Source organism: Antechinus flavipes, chromosome 6, assembly GCF_016432865.1.
Source record: "Antechinus flavipes isolate AdamAnt ecotype Samford, QLD, Australia chromosome 6, AdamAnt_v2, whole genome shotgun sequence".
In the NCBI taxonomy this organism is placed as follows: Eukaryota; Metazoa; Chordata; class Mammalia; order Dasyuromorphia; family Dasyuridae; genus Antechinus; species Antechinus flavipes.
This window is the reverse complement of record NC_067403.1, coordinates 27167006-27190227: the sequence shown is the minus strand read 5'-3', so window position 1 is coordinate 27190227 and position 23222 is coordinate 27167006. Positions and strand designations below refer to the sequence as shown.

The 23222-nt window shown below is 39.9% G+C and overlaps 1 protein-coding gene across 1 annotated transcript; it reads right to left on the bottom strand.

The window, feature by feature from the left end:
* Positions 1–735: 735 nt before the first annotated feature.
* Positions 736–22733, bottom strand: PGM2 (phosphoglucomutase 2). The gene is made up of 14 exons (XM_051964572.1): positions 22511–22733; positions 21113–21280; positions 19215–19321; positions 16384–16468; positions 14744–14827; positions 14455–14648; positions 12682–12871; positions 11806–11903; positions 10418–10610; positions 10221–10314; positions 9015–9144; positions 5749–5938; positions 4499–4632; positions 736–1548 (listed from the first exon to the last, which is right to left on the bottom strand). The coding sequence occupies exons 1-14, from the start codon at positions 22631–22633 to the stop codon at positions 1446–1448; spliced, it is 1893 nt and encodes a 630-aa protein (XP_051820532.1). The 5' UTR covers positions 22634–22733; the 3' UTR covers positions 736–1445.
* Positions 22734–23222: the final 489 nt, after the last annotated feature.

Below are 23222 nucleotides of genomic sequence, written 5' to 3'. Positions count from 1 at the left end.
AGGGGGCGGTCCTCAGGCTGAGCACAAATAGGGGGGCTGCTGTAGGAGATCTGGAGTGCCCCTGTCTCACGGGGAGGGGACAAGGTCACAGCTGAAATTCTTCCACAGGGAGATCCAAATGATCCCCAACCATTACTGTGGGGGCGAATGGCCTGGGACCAGAGTGGTGGCATCTGACTCAGATCCCCACCTTCTCCCCAGGACCCCACTGGCTCACCTGAAGGCAAGGGGGATGGGTTCTTGGCTAGTGAGGGTGTTGTTATGATAGGTCTGGCCCATTTAGGATAGGTCTTTTCAATGTTCTGGCATCTTTTTTTCCCCTTTGCTGAGGCATCTGGGATTAAGTGACTTGTCCAGGGTCACACAGCTAGGAAGATTTGAACTCAGGTCTTCCTGACTTCAGGGCCGGTGCTCTACTCACTGCACCAATTTTATGTGCACTGGAAGAAGGGCGGCAAGAATGAATGAAACAGAACCAAAATGAATGAAGAAATGAAACAGAATCAAGAGTGGCAAGGGCGCCCCCTTCTGAAGGGAAAGGCTCGAGTAGCCATCTGCCTCAAAGGAAAAAAAAGTCTTGAAAATTTTATCAGAAAAAAGGGGGAGACCCCCAGTAATACTATTTCCACTTAAAAACTAAAGATTACACTTGCTGAATTTTCACAGCAAAATACACTCCCCCCCCATCCAAAGCTATGAGTTTCAAACAAACATTTCTTTGGTGTTCCAGACTAATTGCACAAACAGTAAACAATTAGATTTTATTTTAAAAGAACATAAAAAATGTTGATATGCTTTTTGAATCTATGCAACATACAATAGTGTCTTTGAAATAAAGATAGTTAATAACTACTTTTCAAACACTTTGAAGAATACACTCAGTTTGAGCAAACCGTATTATGTCTCCCCAAACCACACAATCTTCTGATTGTGAATAATTATTTTCTTCTCTCCTTTCACATTTTAAGTAGCTTTATACTTAATATGTAAGCCTAAAAATACTTAGCAACTAAGATTTGCCATCCTACAAAACAAGCAGGAACTGCCCTCTTTCAAAGTAAGTAACTCTGCTTTTGGTTATTTTTCATTTAACTAGGATTGAGAAGTAGAGGGAGAGGAGATAAAGTCTACATCAAGAAAACAGTCATTTATGCAAATTAAGGCATTTAAACTGCAGTATCATCTGAACCTTTAGAAGGAACTTTGCACTTAGTTCGGATAATCCTACACTTCAAGGCTTTGAAAAGACTAATGTTTTACTATTCATACAGGTGGTTCTTTCCCATTTATAAAAAACATCAAACTGGAGACAGTAAGAAATGACTATCTGTAAAAATGTAAACATCTTAAGTCACAATTTGCATTATTTGGTCTCGAAAAATAGTGCTTTATAAGTTACAAGATAAATGCAGGTTAAGTATAATTTTGAACAGTATAGTAAAAATTTACTCTGACTTAGGCTGTAACTTATTTTTTTCTGGTTGAAAGAAGTGTTCTTCGATGGCACTGACAAGATCATCCAGTTCTTTCTTTAGCTGTTCGTGGTCACTAAAGGAAAAAAAAAAAGACGCCAAATTAACAGGGTTAATTACTATGAAACTGTGAAAGTACATTTCTAAAAAGCAACAAAGGAGCAATCTTTTCAAGTTAAAGGGAAAATTAAAAGAACAGAGTAATATCTATTTCGTGTTATTTCTATGAGAAAAAACTCTCATGAACCTGATATAAAATTAAACTTTCAACAAGCAAAAAAATTGCTTATTTTCTTTTAACATTCTCTCTGTAAATCCATACATATGCCAACCTTCTATTCCTAAATAACCAACAGTATTGCCTTAAGGCATTAGTATGCTGCTAACAGAAAGCTGAATCTATGATTTTGTTCATAAGCAAAGATTCTTAAATTTGTGTATTTCCAAAATGGCCGGTCACCTTAGTTCTAGAGCATAAAACTGTGCTAATGGGTGTAATATAAAAATACCCATTCTTAGAACGCTAATGACAATATATGTTCATTTTATATTAGAAACGGGAAAATTCAATTGAATATTTATTCAGAACTCATTGTGTACAATGACAAAGCTTATACCTACAAACAAAGGGTCTGCACAATGACAGGTAAAGGGCACGTCCCTGTGAGGGTTAAAAGCTGCTAGGGGAAGGTACCAGGGAGAGGGTGGATTGTTCTTTGAACAACATGAGTGGGAAGATCATTTCCGCAGAGTGGTTCAGGAAAGGTGGGCATTCAGCAGATGAGACCAAAGATAGGGAAAACTGATAGGGATCAATTGGGGAGGAAGCCCGGGGTGGTGAGAAAAACCAAGGGTCTGCAGCCAGAGCTCTGGGCAAATCACTTAAATTATCTGTCCCTCGATTTGTAGGTATAAGCTTTGATTTGGGGTCATAATTTCATTGGTGGAAAGAGCTTCCTCCCCTGACATGCATCATCAGAAACTTGCCATTTTCTGGGACTTCATTGCCCAGGGCCCCAGCTATTTGGGTTGAGTTAGGGCTGGCTTAACTCAGCCACCAGCTTTCCACACCTGTACACAATGAGTTCTGAATAAATATTCGATTGAATTTTCACTTTTCTAACATAAAATGAAGTTGTCTATGTTACAGCTTCTTAAAACTGTAAGTTACAACCTAACATGGGGTCTTGTTAGTGAATGTGGAGGGTCATGAAATTATGGCTTATTATTGTAAATGTTTGATTTGTAAAATCAAAATTTCCTGAGCAAAAAGGGGATGTGAATGGAAAAAGTTTAAGAAGTTCTGGTTTATATGATTTCTAAGGGTTCCTTCTAGGTCAAAATCTATTATCTTATGAAAAAGTATAAAGGCAGAAAAAGAAAAGTTCACTAAGAGGATGGGTATAAAAGAAGATGGAGAATAGAAGGGTTTATCAAGGATGGAGAAATGCATGGAAGCTGGTGGTATAAAATAAGGCTAGAGATGCAGTGAGAGGTCAGATGTGCGAGATGGGAAGGTAGAAACGGCATCATTTGCTAACTGGTCGGATATCGGAGGCTGAGGACAGTGACAAGTCCAGATAATGGCAAGGTTAGGAATCTGGGAGAGTGGAAGACGGGCGATACCTTATACAGAAATATGGAAGATGAAAAGGAAGGATTTTGAGAAAAGGCCTATGACAGAGAAGGAAAGTGACCAGTGCTGCAGGGGACGTCCCCGAGTGCACTGAGCGGTGAGGCAGCCCAAGCACACCAGAGAACAATGGGGGACTGTGCCCAGAGGGCCTTTGGCTCCACAACGCCAGCAGGAGGCCCGTATCCCAGAGATCAAAAGGCAAAGGACCTTTTTGTACCATAATGTTTGGGGGATGACAAAGAAGTGGAAATGGGAGAGATGCCCATCAAGTGGGAAATGGCCAAGCGAGGCACGTGATGGTGAAGGAGAGCTACTGTGCTGTAGGAAATGCTGAGTGGCGCTTTTTTCCCTTTTGATGTGATTTTTTTCGTGCGATAAATGTGGAAATGTGTTCAGAAGAACTGGACGTGTTCAATCCATGTTGGAGTGCTTAGGGAGGGAGGGAGGGAGAAAAATCTGGAAGACAAGGTTTTGCAAGGAGCAATGTTGAAAACTTAACTTGCCTGTATTTTGAAAATAAAAAGCTAGTACTGAAAAAATAAAAATTAAAAAATAAAAACTGAGCGGGATGGTCTCAGAAAAATTTGGGAAGACTTTTATGGGCTGATGCAGAGTGAGTGAGTGTCGCACACCCAACAGTTTCTAAGGAGGTTCAGTCCTGCCTCGGACGTGCCGAGTCTGAGATGTCTCTGGAACATTCCCCCTGTGACATCCATCAGGACCTGGTGACCCAGGATGGACACCAGAGACACAGGACCCGCCGGAGTCAATAGCATGAAGGTGCCTCAGCCAGGAGGAATGGAGCCGTGGGGCCGGGAGCACAGCAGGCCCGAGATGGGGGATGCAGGCCTAGTCTGGGGAAGCCAAGGGCCCAGGGGAGAAGTGGAGAGGGCGTGGCCTGAGGGAGAGCAAGGAAGGTGCAGAGGAGAGCAAGACAGGGAGGCAGGGAGGGAAGGACAAAGGAAGATGGAGGCTACAACGCACAGTGAAGGGCTTGCAGAGAGGGCGGGTGGGGGGGGGGCCGAAGGGCTTTGGGACAATCTCCTGACCCAGCGAAGCAGGAAGCCAGGAGAAGAGCTGGGAGCAGAGGGGATTTCATGAGAAGAAAAGGCCTGGAAAGCTTTTAAATCCAGGAAGAATCTGCAGCCTGCCGGGCAAATAAGATGACTTTGGGGATGGTGGGGGGCTCCCTCGAGCTCAGTCCTCCAGCCTTGAAGTGGTGCAAGGATGGAGGTGAGGGGAGGGCCGGGTCCTCATTCTGCTGGAAGCCCCCCGAGCCCTGCTCTCGCCCCCGAGCCGGGATGGCTTCTCCCACCAGAAGGATGGCATGCTGTGGCCTAGGACAGCCCCCCAGATGCGTCGCCCCCGTGAAACTCTCCATCCCCCTTACCTGTTTCCGGGCGGCACGCAGAGCTCGGCGTAGTACTTGATTTTGGGCTCCGTCCCGCTGGTCCTCATGGTGGCCACTCCTCCATTAGTAAAAGTAAAAGTGATCATTTGGCTGCTTTTACTCGTAGGGAGAATCTAGGAGTGAAGTCAGAGGCACAATGTATGTAAGGTTCCTATTTATCTAAGTGTTGGGAAATGACCAATCTCTTTCCTTTAAGCGAATAAAAGACCACAAGAACAATCCTGAGAGGCCAATATTTAGAGTTAAGAAAAAACCCCACAGATACAATAGAAATATTACATAACCCAAAGTTAGTTTAAAACTAACATGAAATGACATGAAATGAAAGAGAATAGCGACTGACTCCAAAATTCCCTGCTACCAGCTAATTTACCTCTCCGATTTTTTTCTGAATTAAGATTAAAATTTATTGCTAGTAATAACATTTAATGAATTAATATTAAAATATTTCACTGGTACAACATTTCTTTTGTTCATATGAATATTAACATAATAAAAAGGTAAAAGTCTAAAAGAACCGTAATGATTAGAGATCAAAGACAATAAGCCTGCCCAGCGTTCCTGTTCTATACATGCACCCTGCAATAGTTCCTGTTCTTCGCACAAGGCTTACTTTGATTTCAATGGGAACACCTATGGTGTTACAGAATGTTGGGCAGGGAAGGGCCCCGAGTCCAGCTATCTAATTTTACAGATAAGGAAGCTGGCCCAACATCAGGAGGCAAAACTCCGGGTCTCTTGATTTCCAGTGCTCTAAGAGATGATGTTTACAGTGTGAAAATAAAACCTAATTTGCAGTTAGGATTTCCTATGCTAGTTTAGACATTACAAAATGATCTACTGTGAAACAAAAACCACCAGTCCCTCACCTCCCTTTATCTTTTCATCCTAACCTTGTAACAATTCTCCGTTAAAGTCCGAAGCCAAGATTGCATTTCGGCACGAAGAAGGCCCTGGGTTCTCTCAGGTACCAAAGGCCTCATGACAGACTCTGGGGAGTTTGAGGATTAATCTAACCAGGTCTGAGGAAGCCATCGCAAGAGAATCTGCGCCCTCCATCCTTGAAGGATGCTCTCAATGCTGATGGATCACGGATATTTTGAAATCATACAGAGAACATTACGCATGCCTAAAATTTACTTAGATTATTTCTGTAATTTCTTTCGATCAAACATTCAGTATATACATAGAAATGAGGTTTAATCATATAAACTAATAAAAATACTCACGGCTTTTTTGTCAGGTTGGCTGCTATCATAGCCCGTGGTAAGATCCCTAACTCCGGAAACTTCAAATTTACCACAAGTCTTCGGGTAATTGTTTTTTCCATCATAGTTTCTAAGGTTTTCAAATAAATTTTTGATGATATTTTGGTTGTGACAAATAAAATATGAAGCCTTGGTAATATGGTAACCGTATCTATCAGAGAGAAAAACATACATAATATTTAGTGTAATCTGAATGACTAATAGGCCACAAAATCACAGGACTTTAGAGATCAATGAAACCACAGAAATCCTTTAGCCCAACCCCACTTAATTTGACAAAAGAAAATTTTGGCACAGAGGAGTGAAGTGATTTACCCCTGGTCAGATGTGGGAAGAAAAGGCCCGGGATGGACCCAGAGCTCCTGATTCCATGTCTGTGTCTCTGGCCATCGGACTCCCAGCTCACTTTCTATTTGGTCCCACCTTCACCCCAAGGGTCTTATAATCTAAGGATGACATCAGCCTGAGGCTTGCTCAATGACTGCTGTGTCCTTGGCTAAAACCCCCTATTTTAACGAGTCTTAGGTATGGTATTTACTTTACTTTTAGCTCATTTTCTGGCCTGCTCTTTCCACCTACTAGCTGCCCTTTTAGATTTTGTATTCCAGTTAAAACACAGGCTCCTCCAAGTAGCAGTTGACCTTGTTTTCTTATTGTTCATCTCTAGTTATTTAGCCTAGTACCTGGAACATAATAAGAGCTTAACGCTCTCATCTATTTGTCAACAACAAAACTTGATTTAACAAGCATTTATGAAGCATATGATATTAATAAAGCACTGTGTTAGCTGCCAAGAATCAAAAAACGAGATTCATAATTAATTCTGGAAGAAGATTTCAAGTACACGCACATAAACATGATACAAGGCAAAACAGAAGGGCCAAAGAAAAAGCTTTAACAGGTGTTCTTCAAAGTTTAGAGATTGGGGCAGTAGGTGCAAAGGGAGATTCAGAAAGGCTTCAGAAGACAGAATCTGGCACATCAGCTCAGTCTCAACAGAATATCAACACTATGTAGTGGTGAAATATTGGTGAAATTTCCATATTGGTGAAATATGACAGTACATAGTGTTGATATTTTGTTATTGATGAAATAAATAAAATTAATAATTCTGATTGTTAGCGTTATGGAATTTAGTTTTTGGAATATAATATTGCCAAATTCCTTTAGAAACAACAGTTTAATATTATTTATTGTTCTGTTTATTATCATATCATTAAGGCTCATGGCCATGACTCTAATTTCCTTTGTTTCACTTACAGGTTACTTTTATTGAAAATTATTGTATAAAAGGTACAAGAAAAAAATCAATTTGATGTATCTCTTCTTTGGCTATAAATGAATTCCTCACATGTGTATAAAGGAGGCCTACAACATTCTCTAGGTGAACTAGGGCTTTCTGGATAATTGTAACTGAAAGAAAAAGAAAGTAGCTGGACACTCATGCACTCTTGGTGGAGTGGTGAACTAGTCCAAACTGTTCTCCAGAGTGGCTCGACTATGTCCAACGGCCTACAAAACTTTGCATATAGCCCTTGACCCAACAATTCAGACCACTAAGTCTGTATCCCAAAGAGATCACAGAAAAAGGAAAAGGACCTATGTGTACAAAAATATATAGTAGCTGCTTTTGTGATGGCAAAGAATGAGAAATTAAGGGAATGTCTACCAATTGGGGAATGTCTAAACAGATTGTGGTATATAATAATAACGGAATGCTATTGTGCTCTAAGAAATACAGAGAGAAGCAAGCAGAACTAGGAGATCATTGTACAGTAAACTTTTTAAGGAGATAAGTTCAATTTTTGGACATACTGAGTCTGAGATGTCTCTGGAACATTTGGTTTGAAATGTCCACCAGGCAACTGGTGAAATGGGATGGAAATCCAATATGATATATTGGAGTCAAAGGCATTAAGATGATACCAGACCCATGGAGGCTGATAAGGATGCTGATAATGTAGAGAGGGAAGGATAGACTCATGATGAAATACACTTCACCTCCAGAGAGAGAAGTGATAAATTCAGAGCGCAGATTGAAGCGCATTTTTGTCAATTTATTTTTCTTCAAACTATTCTTTCCTCACTCCCCACATTCAATCCGTCGTGCGGTCTCAGATTCCTCCCTCAAACTGCCTTTCACCCTAACGCCATTTCCACGCTGAAGTAATCACTTCACATTGCCAGCCACAACCCACATAAACTTATCCATCTCATGTTTGACCTGCTAATCAAGTAACTGCTGAGTATTTACGGAGCGCATGTGCGCCATATCCTGGCAAAGCTACACCTGGCCAAGCAACGCACTCTAATGAGGTACATTTACCCAATATATGGGAAGCAGATGCAAAGTCACCCTGCGAGGTGGAAGGACGAGTGGCTGGGGGAATTGGGCAAAACCTTCCTCAAAAGGGAATGTCTGAGCAGAGTTTTCTGCAAGAGCCAGGACCTGCAGAAGTGTGAGAGGAATGCACCAAAAGGACGGGGACCATATTGTGCAAAGGCCGAGGGAAGACGGGGGTGTCTCCTACATAAATGGCAAGAACCCTTAGAGGGGGGTGTCATCAAGTCAACAAGCAGTGCCCAGCACTGTGTCAACTGCCAGAAAGGTCAGATTTGGGACTAATTCTCTCTGCTAGAGTGGGGAGGTCCAAGAAGTCGAAAAGATGTGAACCTGGGAGAGTAGAGAAATACATGAAATAAAGGGGTGTGAAAGCGGTGGATGCACCGAGATGAGATGCCAAAAGGTATTCCAGGGTGAAATGTGCAGCAGGAAGCTGGTGACGGAGGCCTGGAGCTGGATCCAAGGCTGGAGGCCTGTACAGGAATTAGTGAAGCTACTCCCGAGTGAACATACATGGCAAGGGCTCAGGATGGGCTCAACATGGGTGCTTGTTGGGCCCTGTTTGCTGCAGGATTCATAGAGTGCTTTTGCTCAAGTCAGCCATCCCTATCTCCAACACCTCTGCCTACTGAGTAAGTGTCCGAGCTCTCTGGCTATCTTACTCCCAAGGCCACTAAGCCACTAAGTGCCAGCTTTTCTTTAAGCCTTCTATCATTCTGAGGTCCTCCACTGTAATGACCTGTGTCCCTCTGACATCCCTCACTGGGCTACCAGTTTTACAAAAGCAAGTCTGTGTAGCACCTCGTACACTGACTTGCATACATGCATTCAATGCTACACAGGCAGCATGGCCACCATTACAAAAAAGTCGGCAGGAACTTACTCAACGTAGATGGCTTTCAGTTGCTGTGCCAGAGACAACTTCTTAGTTGCAAGATAACTGGCCAATTCTGCACATATAACAGCAGCGCTGACGCCGTCTTTGTCCAAAACAAAAGGACAGCACATGTACCCTGTGGAAAACATATATCAACTTATCAGAATGGACTCCCTTACAATCCACACAACTGTGTACTACATGCACAAAAGCAGTAGACATGCAGGACGCTGATGACGCTCACTCTACTGATTCTACAAAACTATTGTTTGTATTCCCCACCTCTATTAATTTGTTCCTTTAACCTTTAACCTCCAGAGGACCTCCTTGCTGTAGCATCCGCCACTAGTTTTACCTGCCCTATCACCCAGAGGTTGTGTGCACAGGTACCTTGGCTCACCAATACAATGGAAGCTCCTAGAAAAGGAGCAGTGGTTCCTTTCTTTTCGGGTCAGACTCCTGTGACCCCATCTGGGGTTTTCTTGGCTAAGACACAGGGGCAGTTTGCTATTTCCTCCTCTGGCTCATTTTACAGATGAGGAAACTGAGGAAACTAGCAAATGGTGGGGGAGGGTTGGCCCAGGGCCACAAGCTAGTGCTAAAGTGGCTCCTGACTGGGCTGGCACTCTGTGCCCCATGGTGCCCCCTGGTGGGACCTTATAATGAATGCCAAAGGCTGAAATGTTCCCAGCACAAATCAAAAACCGATTCTGACACTGTTAATTAACACGTGTCTGGCATGTTTTTATCCGGTTACCAGTTACTTGGAGGGCACTGACTAATTCCCCGTCCCTTCCCAGGCTGTGAGGTAGAGTGGGTACATTTAGGCCTGATCAGCAGGCGCTCTCCCGGAAGCACGGAGATGAGCTTCTACAAACTCCGCTTTCTTAAAACCCGCCTGAGAGCCTGTGGGCAGCTACCTACAAAACCTGTCAGGTGATTCGGGCCTCTGAGAAAAGGGGCAAGAAAGAAACCTAATAACTCCTGTTTTAGCCAATTTCATTTCTCACACAACAATCTAGTGCTTTTAGTTGGGAAAAGAATTCTCGACACAATTTTTGTTTACTATAGAACCGCTCCCCTAAAAAGTACAGATTGCTCCCATCACATCTAATATGAATAACTAATTTATTTCTTCCCAGATTCAGAATCTTATTTTTAATCAATTGAAAATTCATCACAGATTAGCTCATGCTTATTGCTACTTCTTACCGATAGCTTCCTCAAATGCAAATAGAACAGTCTTCCCCTGTTCTATTAGTTGTTTGGCTCGATTTCCCATCCATTTAAAGCCAGTTAACGTTTCCTAATGGAGCAATAAGTAAGATAAAAATATTTTAATACCACCTACAGAGATTGTTCTTTTTTATTATTAAAATAAAAAGTACAGACTTATATAAACACATTACCTCAAAATGGAAACCTTCCTTTAAGGCAATGGCTCTCAGGATCTTTGAAGAAACTGTGCTGGATAACATGTACAGGTTTTTAAGAGCATTTTGATCTTGATTTCGGTCTTGATTCTTTTCCTTCCAATTGGTAAAAAGCCACCAGCCTAAAAGAGCCCCCATCTCATTTCCAGAAAACACTTTCCATTCACCACTGTGGAAAAAAAAATGCCATCCATCACTAAAGGAATCTTGAAAAAAAAAAAAAAAACAACTCTGGAAATGAGGAAAAGACCCCCAAGAGGCTTTGTGGGTGTGGGCAGAAAGCTGACTTATGACTCAGAAAAACCCAAAATTTACACACATAGTATTATAAAGATTGAAAATTAGATCCCTATGTATTATTCGTTTAAAAATAAATGTCAAGTTGTCAAAAATCTTGCTGTCTTAAGAGAAGCTTACAAAATTTTCTCTTACCAAAGAGCAAACAAATGAGAATATTTTAGGTGCAGTTTTTTTTGCATATGCTCTGGTTTTAAAGTATATTGGTACTTCTTGAAAATATTAATATTCTCCAAGCATAAACTTAATTTAATTTTAGGGCTTGCTTTACATTACTGATTGTGAATGAGTGATTAAATGGAATTTCTCTTAAGGTCTATTTTCAAAACAAAAAGGAAGTTGATCAACAAAGGGCAAACAAAGAATGCTACCTTCCCCTATTTGTAATTGACACGATTAGAACAACTCCTTAATCTCAAAGCCGGGACTACTGAATTAATTTCATTTTCTGATTGATAGTGACATTACTACTTTTGCTATGAGCAAAAATATATATTTACATTGGATGATTCTACATCATACCTGAACAGCTAGCTTGTCTATACCATAAATTACGTACTTGGAAGTGTCCTCTCATCAGAATCAAAGCTACTTAAGTGAAAATGTTTTATAAAGTGACAAACAAAAGTATATGATAATGTGAATATTAACTTTGTAAAATTTAACTTAAAAACTTCATAGCACATTGCTATGTGCTAGAGAATCAGAAGTACTTTAAAATGACTTCTATCTCATTTGTAAGTTAATATAAAATTTATTAAAATAATTATCTATGCACATGTTTAACCTATCTTGGTTTGCTTGCTGTCTAGGGAAGGGCAATAGAGGGAAGGGAGAGAGAAAAATTTGGAACACAAGGTTTTTTGCAAGGGAGAATGTTGAAAACTATTTTTGCATGTACTTTGAAAATAAAAAACTATTCCAAAAAAATTAATAATAATAATACCAGATAAATGGAATGAATCCTATACTCATTTTGCAATTTCATCAAGTTCCCAAAAGACAATGTTATAAAATTGTATATTAAAAACACATTAAAAAAAAAACCGTTAAGCTGTTAAACCTACTCTTCTTGCTGTTCTGCTACTGCAAGTCGATCAGCATCTGGATCATTTGCTAAAACAATTTTAGCCTGTGTTTTTTCAGCCAAAGCAAATGATAATGTCTGCAAAAGAGTTAGAAGAAAACAATTACTTTAATCAAGAAAAAAGTCTTGAAAAAAATTCCAAATCTAATGAGATCTAGAGGTTACCCTAGAATCATTGTACATGATATTCTATGATGAAAAGAAGTCCATGTATGGCAGAATTAATCACAGCTAAAGCCTGTATAATTCACTAGATCCAGCCTAGCAACAAATGTGTGGTAGTAGTACTTCTACACTATCTAGAAAAAGTACACAGTAAACAGATTTTATGACTATCCTATTTAGCCTAACTATGAAAATAGTTTCAGCCACAATATAAAAATATTTCTCAAAAATCCTATAAAGATGCAAACTACAGAATATATCTCGTTTTTGTTCCTAGTTCTTTCTAACATAAATTAGGCAACATCAGACATGACATTAAAATAGTATAGCATTCTTGGTCAAAACCAAGTGATGTACCTAATCTGGAGAATTCTTTGGGAAATTAATAAGTAGCATAAATTAAAACAAAAAGCCCTTGGCGATGAAAGGAAATTTCTATTTTATTTAATAAACAAAACATTGATTGCTAGAGGATCTTACTTTGTTTATGAACTGTTTTGAACACACCAAATAGTTTTTTATTTTAAAAAATTCGGGGGGAAGGGAAATTGGGATTAGGTAACATGCCCAGGATCACAGGAGTGTCTGAGGCCACATTTGAACTCAGGTCCTCCTAGCTCCAGGGTTGGTGCTCTATCCACAGTGCCACCTGGCTGCCCCCTAAGTAGTTTTTTAAATTAGAAAAAGTTACCAAGACACCTTTACCCTCTTCAGGATTTGGGTATTTCACTGTTGGAAACTCTGGGTCAGGAGCTTTCTGTTCAGGAACAGCATCAGGAGGAACAAAGTCAAATGCCTTGAAAGCCGACTGTACAAAATCATGGCCTACACCATGAACAGAAGTATGGACAAATTTCACTGTTGATGAACTGTTGGCATTTCTGAAATGAGATAAAGCAAAGATGCTATGTGAATTCAAACATTCATATTATTAAAAATGGGAATGTTTGGCCATTGGCGAGGTGAGATTCTTTACAAAACTAAAAAATAACTCCATGATGTATAATGACAAAGATGTCATTAGGCTGAATCAGCTCTATGTTTACTTTTCCATAACAAGGCAAAAAAGCTTCACTTTTTAAAAACTAAAACTAACAAAAAAATTATTAAAAAAATAAAGCCCTTCACTCAGTTAACATCTATAAAAGTCTAATTTTGTTGTAAAGCCAAAAAGTTGCAGTCAACTTCAAAAACATTATGAAACATTCTAAAAGTGAGCAAAAATGGAATGCAGAGAATTATTAAGCCAAATTAACCAATCATGAACAATAAAGGTTTTCTGAAAATCAGTTGATTTTTTACAGAGGGTTGTGGAAATAAAGGTCCAGAGAAACCAAGTTTCTCATTGTAGGAGACTTGTCTAGCCAGGCCACCTGGCTCCAAACTCAGTATGTTTTCATCACTCCACATGAGTTTTAATATTGGTTTAGTGTACAAAATACCAGCAGTCAAGAGATACTTTTAATCCAGAGCTGTATCGTCGGAGGTTGCCCAATAAAATGACATGACTAAGTGGTAAGGATGAAATCCAGACCAGTCAAATGCAGAGTAACTAATAGATCCCCTTTCCCATAAGTCTCCAACATTCTTCTCCAAAATGGGGATTCCAACATCAGCATTAGAAGCCTGTACACCTCGATCTGATTTTTTCTGAAAAGTAAAAAGTTGGCCTAATTGAAAACAAGAGTCCAAGCTTTATAAAAGATTAGGGAACGGAAGCTCAGCCATAAACCAATTAACAGCTTGTCTGGGAGTAGAATCTAAAGCTCCAGAGGGCTTTTTCTCTACATGCTGTTTCAGTGACACTTTAGGAAGTAACCTGTGTAATCTGACTCAATGTAAGGATGCAAAATTTCAGAGAAGGCATCAAAAGAATTACCCACTTTTTAATACCAAAAATGGATGGGGACATAAGTAGCAGAATGACAAGATGTTATTTATATGTTATAGAATAATAACGAAAATCTCAATTATGCTCAATCAGGGAAACATTTACCAAGTACCTACATGCAAGGATCTACATTAGGTGCTAGACATTCAAAGCCGAAGCAAGACAAAATCTTTGCCTTTAAGTCTCTCTCAGCACAATGACCAAACTACAAGATACCCTTAATAAATTATCATAAACATTTCATAATTACTTAAGACTTGTAGTCTATTCCATGTCTCCTGAGTCAGATTCTTCCTGCTCCCTAACTGTGAGCTGCTGACCACTAGTTAGTTTCTTATTTGAAGTCTTTGTTTTTAACATGTAAACAAATTACTAAAATCCCCTCCAGGCCAATTTTAGGTATTTGATGTCAATCAAATATGTTGCTATAGTTACTATGTTAACATTAAAATTATTCTTGTTTATTTTCTCTTTGTCTAACAGTGCATTTCAAAAAGTCATTATGCTTGTTAAATAAATATCTGAATAAATTAAAACTACATCAGCCAAGGCACACAGGATTTCTTTATTTACCTATGAAAGCAGTATTTCTTTAAGTCTTCAAAGTAATCATTATTGATTGTAGAATATGGGTCATGAAGAAGTGGATTGTTACTAATTATGCTATCATCCCACGCTTTAGTCCATGGCTCCTGATTTTCTTCAATAGCTTGAGAGATTCCTTTGTCGTGAGGAGAAATGATCTGAGCTCCATTATCCCAATAGACCTAAAGAATTCAACAAACCCAAAGATTTTCATTGATGAATACAAACCTATTGCTTAAGTTCTATTTGAAATATAAGGGATAGAAGACAAAAATACCTTGTAACCATTATCCTGCTTTGGGTTATGGGAGGCTGTGACCATGATTCCTGCACACAGATTCAGATGTGAGACGGTATAGGGCTATAAGAATATTAGAAGATAATGAATAAACATTTTTGTTCAAATTATGGTATGTACTTTCAAATGGATATTTTTATAGGTTATTTGCTCTCATTGTTAATCCTTTAAACTAATCACAACAGTTAAATACAACAATACACCGTTTCACTTCTAGGCACCACAACCAAGCAACACAGATCCTTAATTAGCCTTAAAATGAGCTAAAATGTGACCCAAGAATTCTTTTCCAGATCATTTATTCTCAAAGAACAGTCTCTCCAAATTTAGCCAGGCAGTTTCTTAGACAACAGATACAGCCTTGTCAATTCCTGAAATCTTTCTAGCTCCCCAAAACCTACAAATCCTTGATCAGTCCTGATGTAGCATTTCAAAACCCAGGTTCACCTTTATTTCACAATAAGGCAGTAGATGCAGAACTTTGTTAGAAGCTGTCCCAACTCTATAAAGCTTTCTACCTCTCCCTATTTGCTTACAGCTGTAAACCCAAGAAAGTGGTATTTAAATATGGGTTATTATTCAATCATAGCAGTTTCTCCAACATTTAGCACAGTCCTATTAATAAAATACATATTTAATAAATGTTTGTTAAATTCAACTGACTTTCTACAGAGTAAAGGAATAAATAACATTTCATTTTTATTCTACAATGCAGAATATCCACTAGCATCCAGAAATTATCAACCAAAGGTAATCTCTTTAATCAAGTAAACTATTTAAGCTAAATGATCTGTTATCTAGTGGCCTACATAATTCCTATCAATAGAATGAGAAGTTCTATTGTAATGTAAAAACAAATCAGTTAATTCTTTTTTCGATAAGCTCACATTTCTATTTGATACAAGTATGTAAATCACGCCATTGCTCAAGTCTTAAAAAAAATTTATTAACATAAAAACCCCACACTCCTAAAGTTCACAAACTAGTGAGCAATGAGTCTCTACTGTAGCTTTTCTTAACATATATCCATTTAAAGGATTTAATGAATGTCCTACTACATGTTACCAAACATAATTTTTATTGGTCTCTTAAAATAAGATATCTCCCCAATTAGCAAAAAAGAAATAACTAGGTTAAGTAATAAGATGTTTGAATGCCTGTTAGTCATAAATAATAGGGTACCTAGTTAGTAACTGAATAGTGAATCATTAATAATTACATAGTTGGAAAATTCCAGAAAGTAAGATGTGGATAATAGATAATACTACTACTCATTGTAGAATTCTCCAAGTATGTGTAGAATAATTCCCCAAACAATTAAAAAGGAAACAACCGCTTAAGAAGAATGCAAGCACAAAGAACATGGCATTATTCCTTTTAATTGCCACAGAGAACACTAAAAAGTGTTAGGCAATTAGATTCAAGCCAAATGGTTCAAGCAGGATGTGGGAGAAATTACAGTTGATAGGGGAAAGAATATTTAATACATAGCTGCTGACTTTCTATAGCCTAGCCAGTAAAATGCAAGAAATGCTTTCTTGTTTTTTTCCTCAAAGTTCTATCTAATTCTTGCTCCTATTTTGTGACAGAAATTTGGAAAGGGGGAAATGGGTACTTACCACAAAGGGAGTTGGTGTTATATTAGAAAAGAGATACACAGGAATTCCTTGACTGATAAAAGCTGTTGCAGCTAGCTGTGCAAACCTAGAAGGGAGAATCATATAGGAAAATGAGGATTTTTTGTTTATGAAGAAGGTATCATAGAGACATGTACACACAACTGTGTGTGTGTGTGTGTGTGTGTATGTCTACGTGTATATAAACTTTGTTTCATGAGAGTTGAAAACAAATTATAAAGAGTTGGAATAAGTGTAGGGTAGTGAAAAAGTAGAGGATCTGGATGTCAGTATTTAAAAAGTTTAACACAGAAGAAAAGTATGCACATGTGTTGGGGTATGTTTGTAGTTGGTATTTTCAATTATCTGGCAAACTCCTTAAAAACCTTATTTGAATATTTTTGTTTTTCCATAGTATCTAACACAGTTGTGGAGCACATTGCTGATTTCAAATAAATTCTTCAAGATTTACAGGATCATTTTGGTTTCAAGTGAGTAAATAATCTACCTCAAAAGAATTAGATTATTGTAATGGGCTGAGGCTTGAGTTGATGCACTGAGTTCCCAAGCACGTGAGGCTAAATAGTAATTGGACCATACTCTAGTAATACATATGCTTGGAGAAAGAATGGCCCCCGCCCACTCTTTGTGCAAGTCCTGATGTGTTTGACGTTTTTGGTGGGTGGAGGCAGGGGAGTGGAAAGGGAAGCATAAGGAGAGACTGCTGGCTGGCATCTTGACACAGCTGCTTGAATTGCCATTGCCAATGCTCTTCATCTCCAATCCCCCTCTGCTAGCTGGCTTCCTGTCGCAGCTGCCCATATTGCTATCACAATCCTTTTTCACCTCTTCACTTCAATAAAGATTGAAGATTTTTCCCTTAACCTGAATTCCTGACTCCAGCTGATTTTAAATACTCGGTCATCACAGATTATGGCCCGCTCTTTATATTATAATAATCAGAATTAAAATGTTTTATTAAAACAGTACTGTATGATGTTAAAATGGGAAAAGTTGTCTGGAGAATGGAGGTATTGGTAGTCAGAGAAGCAAAATGAAAAATAAATGTAAACTATGTCTACTTTAAAGTCAGGCTTCAATAATTAACATCCATAAACTATTATCTTCATGATATACTGCAAAAATGCAAAAACATCTGGGGGCAGCTAGGTGGTGTAGTGAATAGAGAGTACCAGACCCGAAATCGGGAAGATCTGAATTCAAATCTGGTCTCAGACACTTCCTAGCTATGTGACCCTGGGCAAGTCACTTAATCCCAATTGCCTCAGCAGGAAAAAAAAAAAAAAAAAAAAAAAAAAAAAAAAGCAAAAACATCTTTACACAGCTATGAGGCTTCATACAAGTATCCTGTAGGCACACAAAAATGTGTGTTTTATAAAGCAGAACAGAATTCTCTGGCCATTTAAAAACGTTTATATTAAAGAAATAATACAATGACAATTTAAGGAAATATGCTTTCATTAAGGAAAACTTTTTTCATTAGAGATAGACTATTCAGAACCACCTGGGTAGATCCTATATTCCCCCTTGATCTAAATATTCAATTGAGTTTAGCAAAATTTTATTAGCACAAACTAGTACCTGAAATACTTTGAATACTTTTGAAATAAGCTTTGTATTTGAAATACAAAGTCAAAAATGAAAAAAATCAGCTCCACTCTCAAAAAACCTACCTTTTACTGGGGGATACATATAACTAGGAAAATAACTAGGAAATGATTTAAGGAGAGTATTAATTAGGGGGGACAAAGAAGGACTTCCCATAGAACAAGAGTTTAGTTAAACCTTGTAGGAAGTTAAGGACTCCAGACTTAAAAGGGAGAAGAGGATGTAGTCCTAAATATGGGGGACTATCTGTGCAGAGGCTCTGATGGTGTCCCATAATAAAAGATATAGCACACAGATTTAGAACATACACCAGTTTAGTGTTTTTAGTCTTTCTAAAAGCTGTACACACAAGTCTACATCATTGCTTTTCATTTTGGGGGGCCTTCATAGCTGTGATTTCATCACTTCCCTAGGAGGAAGCTCCCTCCATGGATGCAGTACTCTGAAAAGAGCTTCCTGGAATAATAAAGAGTTAAACCAGATAGTATGTGGTGGAAAGGGGATTATAAACCCCAAAGATCCTGCAGCCACTGCCCCTCATACTGTCCTTAAACTAGAAGTTACTGATAACTCCATTCATGCAATTTTCTTCTCCAAATGCCCTGCACAATACCACATATACAGTTAAAAACTTGCAATTTTTTTTTTTGGGGGGGGTAATCTTAGCTATTCTATTTTTACAATCTAAATGCTCACGTTAAGAAATAACCAGTCAGAAAATCTAACTTCTAAATGAAGGGAAAGTGCTGGGAAAGGAATTGAAAACAGAATTTTTATTCCTTTGCTAGCACTTATTTCCCAATATATTAAAAAACTATATATGAGAATTTTAGTGGGTGTTTGGATTGTCGTGTATAATGCTATGAGGCTTCCAACTAGTGTCAATTAGTAAAGAACAAAATTCTGTAGAAGGAAGATAAAAGGAAAGGAAAAGGAAAAAAAAAAGGAACATGGCTGTCACAGAAAATTGACGTAGTTAATTAGGAATTGTATTAAGTTCTCCTTAATTTTGTTAAAATCTATTTCTTTGATCCAAAATGAAAAGTGTTAATTTATAACATTTCCAAGGAGAAATTGCCAACAATTTTGAAGCTAAAAGCCAGCTATAAACTAGGCAAATGTATCAAAAAACTAAAATACTGAATTAATAGTAAGAACATAAAACACATTCGAACATTAAAAAATCCGAAACTTATTCAAAATACCTTTTACTGCTGCCTCCACTGGATGAGTGAGCTCGAGCATCAAAGCTAATCACCACACCTCTTTTCTTTATATCACTGAAGTTTTTTTCCAAATATCTACACAATCCCTAAAAATACCAAGTTAATCCATATTAAAATTAAACTTTATTCTTAGCTTTAAAATTAAACTTATAAATATTTAACATATTAAAATATGGAATATGGAAATAATTAAAATTCTTATCAAGTTCCTTTTGGATATCAAGAGTGCTTCAAAAAAAGAAATCATTGGTAATAATAATTTCAGAAACGTGACAATTAGTGTCATTTTTCTATATAGAAAACTCTTTACTTAAATACACAAGATCATGGAAAAAATGAACTCTGAATTGAATAAGTTATTAAATATAATAAATGAAAAATCCTGAAAACTGAGTAATAAATGTTATCAAATTATGTTTTATTTGAATTAAATTTCATATTAATTTCAAAGGCTTATATATACTTTTAGTACTAGCACATGGAAAGCTGTTCTCTTTAAAGAACTAAGAACCACCAGAGAAGCCTAGAAAAGAGCAATCACATTTTAGAAGGTTATAAAAGGCAGGTTTTTAATTGACACGCTGACTCGATATTGGCACTCTGCCTTGCTACCATGTCTAGGCAGGCTTTCGTTTCTCTTTTCCTGATATTTAAGAAACAAGCAGGGAAGTAGGGGAAACATTACGTGCTCCTGTTTTATTGGTTTCTCTGGAGAAAACTCAGATGCCCGTTAGTGGAACAACAACTGATAAGATCCTGAATTGTGGCAATGAGCAGCAGAAAACCCTGAGTTGGTCCCCAACACTTCTCGGCAGTTCCGAGCCACCGCCCTGGGAACAAAGTCTAGACAGGAAGACTTTATGGAGCCTATAGCTGCAAGCCCATTTCCCCCAGGAAGGGCAATGGGCAAAATGGTCCTTTGAAGGGCCTTCAATGTCACTTGACTTTAGGATTTAGGAGATGATGGGCAGGGACAGGAAGGAGATGATCAGTTTCAGTCAAGAAGCCCTTAGGACTACCCTTCCTTAGTGAACTATCTGATCAAAGGCAGTTTTAGGGTTTTTGTTTTGTTCTTCTGTTCAGTGATTTTTAGTAGCCTAGGAAACTTGTGGTGGATCCTTTTGTACTAATGCAGCTCCACACTGTATTTTTAAGTGATATTTAAGCTCAAAGGCATGCTTGAGATACTGAGAAATTAAGGGATTTGTTTTCACCATGTTGCACAGATAATGCATATCATGCTGTCTAACTCCATTGCCAGCCTTGTGCCCACTCTATCATGGCCTCAGAATCAGAACCTGGCCTTTGGCATGGCGAATCAATTAAAAAGGACTGAAAGAATGAACAAATGGTCACATTTCTAACAGTATTTCTACTTGCATTTCATGGTGAAAGCAAGCAAATTAATGTCTTGGTTATTCCAGCAACTTTCTGAAAAAGCTTCTTGAAAATTTTATTTGACTACTGTAAAGAACCATAAAATTGTTAGTCTAAAGCAGAGGCTTATGAACTTTTAAAAAATGCTTTAATAACTAGTTTAATATATTTTGTTATGCTATATTTTTGTTATATTTTGAAAAACTTTCTTCTAAGAAGAGCTCCACAAGCTTTACTAGACTGCCAAAAGGGTCCAATACCCAACAAAGATTAAGAACCCCTTTCTTAAAGGTAGAATGAGATCTGAAAATCGGGTCACTGGTTATCTATGACACTAGGGGCACAAATGAGCTTCAGCAAATTATCTGGACCCTAAGTTGCCAATGTGATTCTCTACAAAGAAGTCAGAAAATACACTCATAATTAAAGCCAAAATGAATAACATGTATACATTGAGGCTACTGTTAACAGAAATAAAGAAGGACAAAATAAATCAATACCTGAGAAGTCTGAATAATAGTTAAATCATTCATCTGTGAAATTCCAGGTCCCATCGCAGCTCTAAGGCCAGCGGTTCCAAACTCCATTCGGGAACCAAAACATTTCTGCAGCTCTTCTCTATTATTATCCGCAATCATCTGTTTTACCATTTCTAAAGTTTTAGGGTTCTATAAAACATAATCATATATGCCACAATAGTAGGTGATTAAGAGAACAAGAGACTTAAACTTTCCAATCACCAAAAACTAACTTTGACCCATGTGAAAATCCATAAACTTTTATTTCCTCTTTGAGGTTTCCTAAATACCCGTGACCTTCAAGGTCAAATAACTTCTGCTTCTAGAAAGCAGAGTAAGAACAGATGTCTTGTGTATATTTAATATTGTAATAAAACTATTAGAAACAACATCAACTTGTCAAGACTTGGGAAACTGAACAACACAGTGACCAATGCGAATTTCCAAAGACTCAAGGGTGTCCGGCGAGAGCAGGCTGACATGGCCTTTCCGAGGAGATCCCATCATCTCCAACGCCAATGCTCAGACTCGGAGAAAAGGCCAAGTGAGGCCGGCTCCGTCCTGGGCGCTCCAGGGCAGGGACATTTACGTCTCTGCAGAACACGGACCAGAACTCGGGCGGACCCTGGTGCTTGGACTAGCGCCAACAATTAGCGTGCAAGAGCTGGCCGCCCACTCCCCTGCCTCAGTGTCCCCACCTCCTGCCTCACCCCGCCGGGATAGGTTTATTTCTCTGGACTATTTTCCTTTCCAAAAGGAAGTTAGTCAGTTTTCAGCCTTCCTTTTTGCTCCGGTTTTCTCCCTGCTCCCTTTGCCCACATAGCACTCCGGGGGAGAGGAAGCTCTGCACACTGTAGGCACTTTATCCACCCGCAGTCCCGGGACAGGTCCCCCTCCCGGGTCTGTCTCCACGACCACGCGGGAGGGGGCAGCTGTGGAAATCACGGTCGCCCGAGGGGGAGGGGCGCACCAAGTCCGGCCGCCACTCAGCTGAAAGGCCGGCGCCCCGGGAAATGCCCGTTTGTGGTAGAACGAAACCTCATCTGCAACGGAACTTCGAGACCGCGGGGCCCGGCGGGGAAACCGAGGCCTAGGGAGCCCCCACCCCCTCCCAGGGGCCACCTCGGGCAACGCCAACTAGTTGCGGGGGCATGGGGAGAAGCGGAATAAGGGGTGGCTCTTTCCACGAGGCCACGGGGGAGGGGAAAAAACGATGGAGGGGGGGAGGCGGTGGGAAGGGGGAGGGGAAGGGCCGGGAGAAGTAGAGGAAGGGAGAAATAGGGGTGGGAAGGAGAGGGAGGGAGGGAGGGAAGGAGGAAGAGAGGAGATGCAGAGGGGGATGGAGATGCAGAGGCCCTCCCACAGCCGCCTGAACCTGACCTTGTCCCAGCGAAGCCACTGGGCGGCCGCCTGGTCCAGGCGCGAGTCCCCTCCCGGGCCGTCCCCGGCCGCCACCGACACGGCCGCCGCAGCCGCAGCCGCCACCGCCGTCCTGGTCGCCATTCCGCTTCTGTCTGTCCTTCTCCGCCGTAGCCGCCGCAGAGCTCGAAGCACTCTAGTACCTGAGCACCTCACCCGGACTCTCCGGCCTCCGCTCGGCGCTGCTAAGGAAGAGCGTGGAGCGGCCTCTGATTGGCCGCGAGCCCGCGCCCTGGCCCCGCCCCCTGGCCGCTACTGGATCCGCGCCGGGGGCGGAGCCTACGGGAAAAAGCTGCGAGGCCCCGCCTCCATCCGGTCCCGGACAATCCGCTTTTACTTACATTTTCAATGAACAAAAATTGTTTTTCTCTCTCTTACCTCTTTGCCATTAAAAAAAGGGAAAAAAGAGAAAGAAAGAAAGAAAAAAAAGAAAAGCTACAAATATGCATAGTCGAGCAAGATGCACCTCCACATTAGTCGTGTCCCCGCGGTCACGAGACCCGCAGCACGTTTCACTTTCGGTCCCCCGCGATCCCGGCCGGTCACCGCCCCGGCCAAACTCCGCTCTTCCCGAGTCTCTGCGAGGCGCACGTGCCGGGCACGGTGCTGAAGTGCGGGAACGTACGGGGAGCCTATTCCCAAGGGGCTGGCACCCGGGGAATGAAAAGCGCCG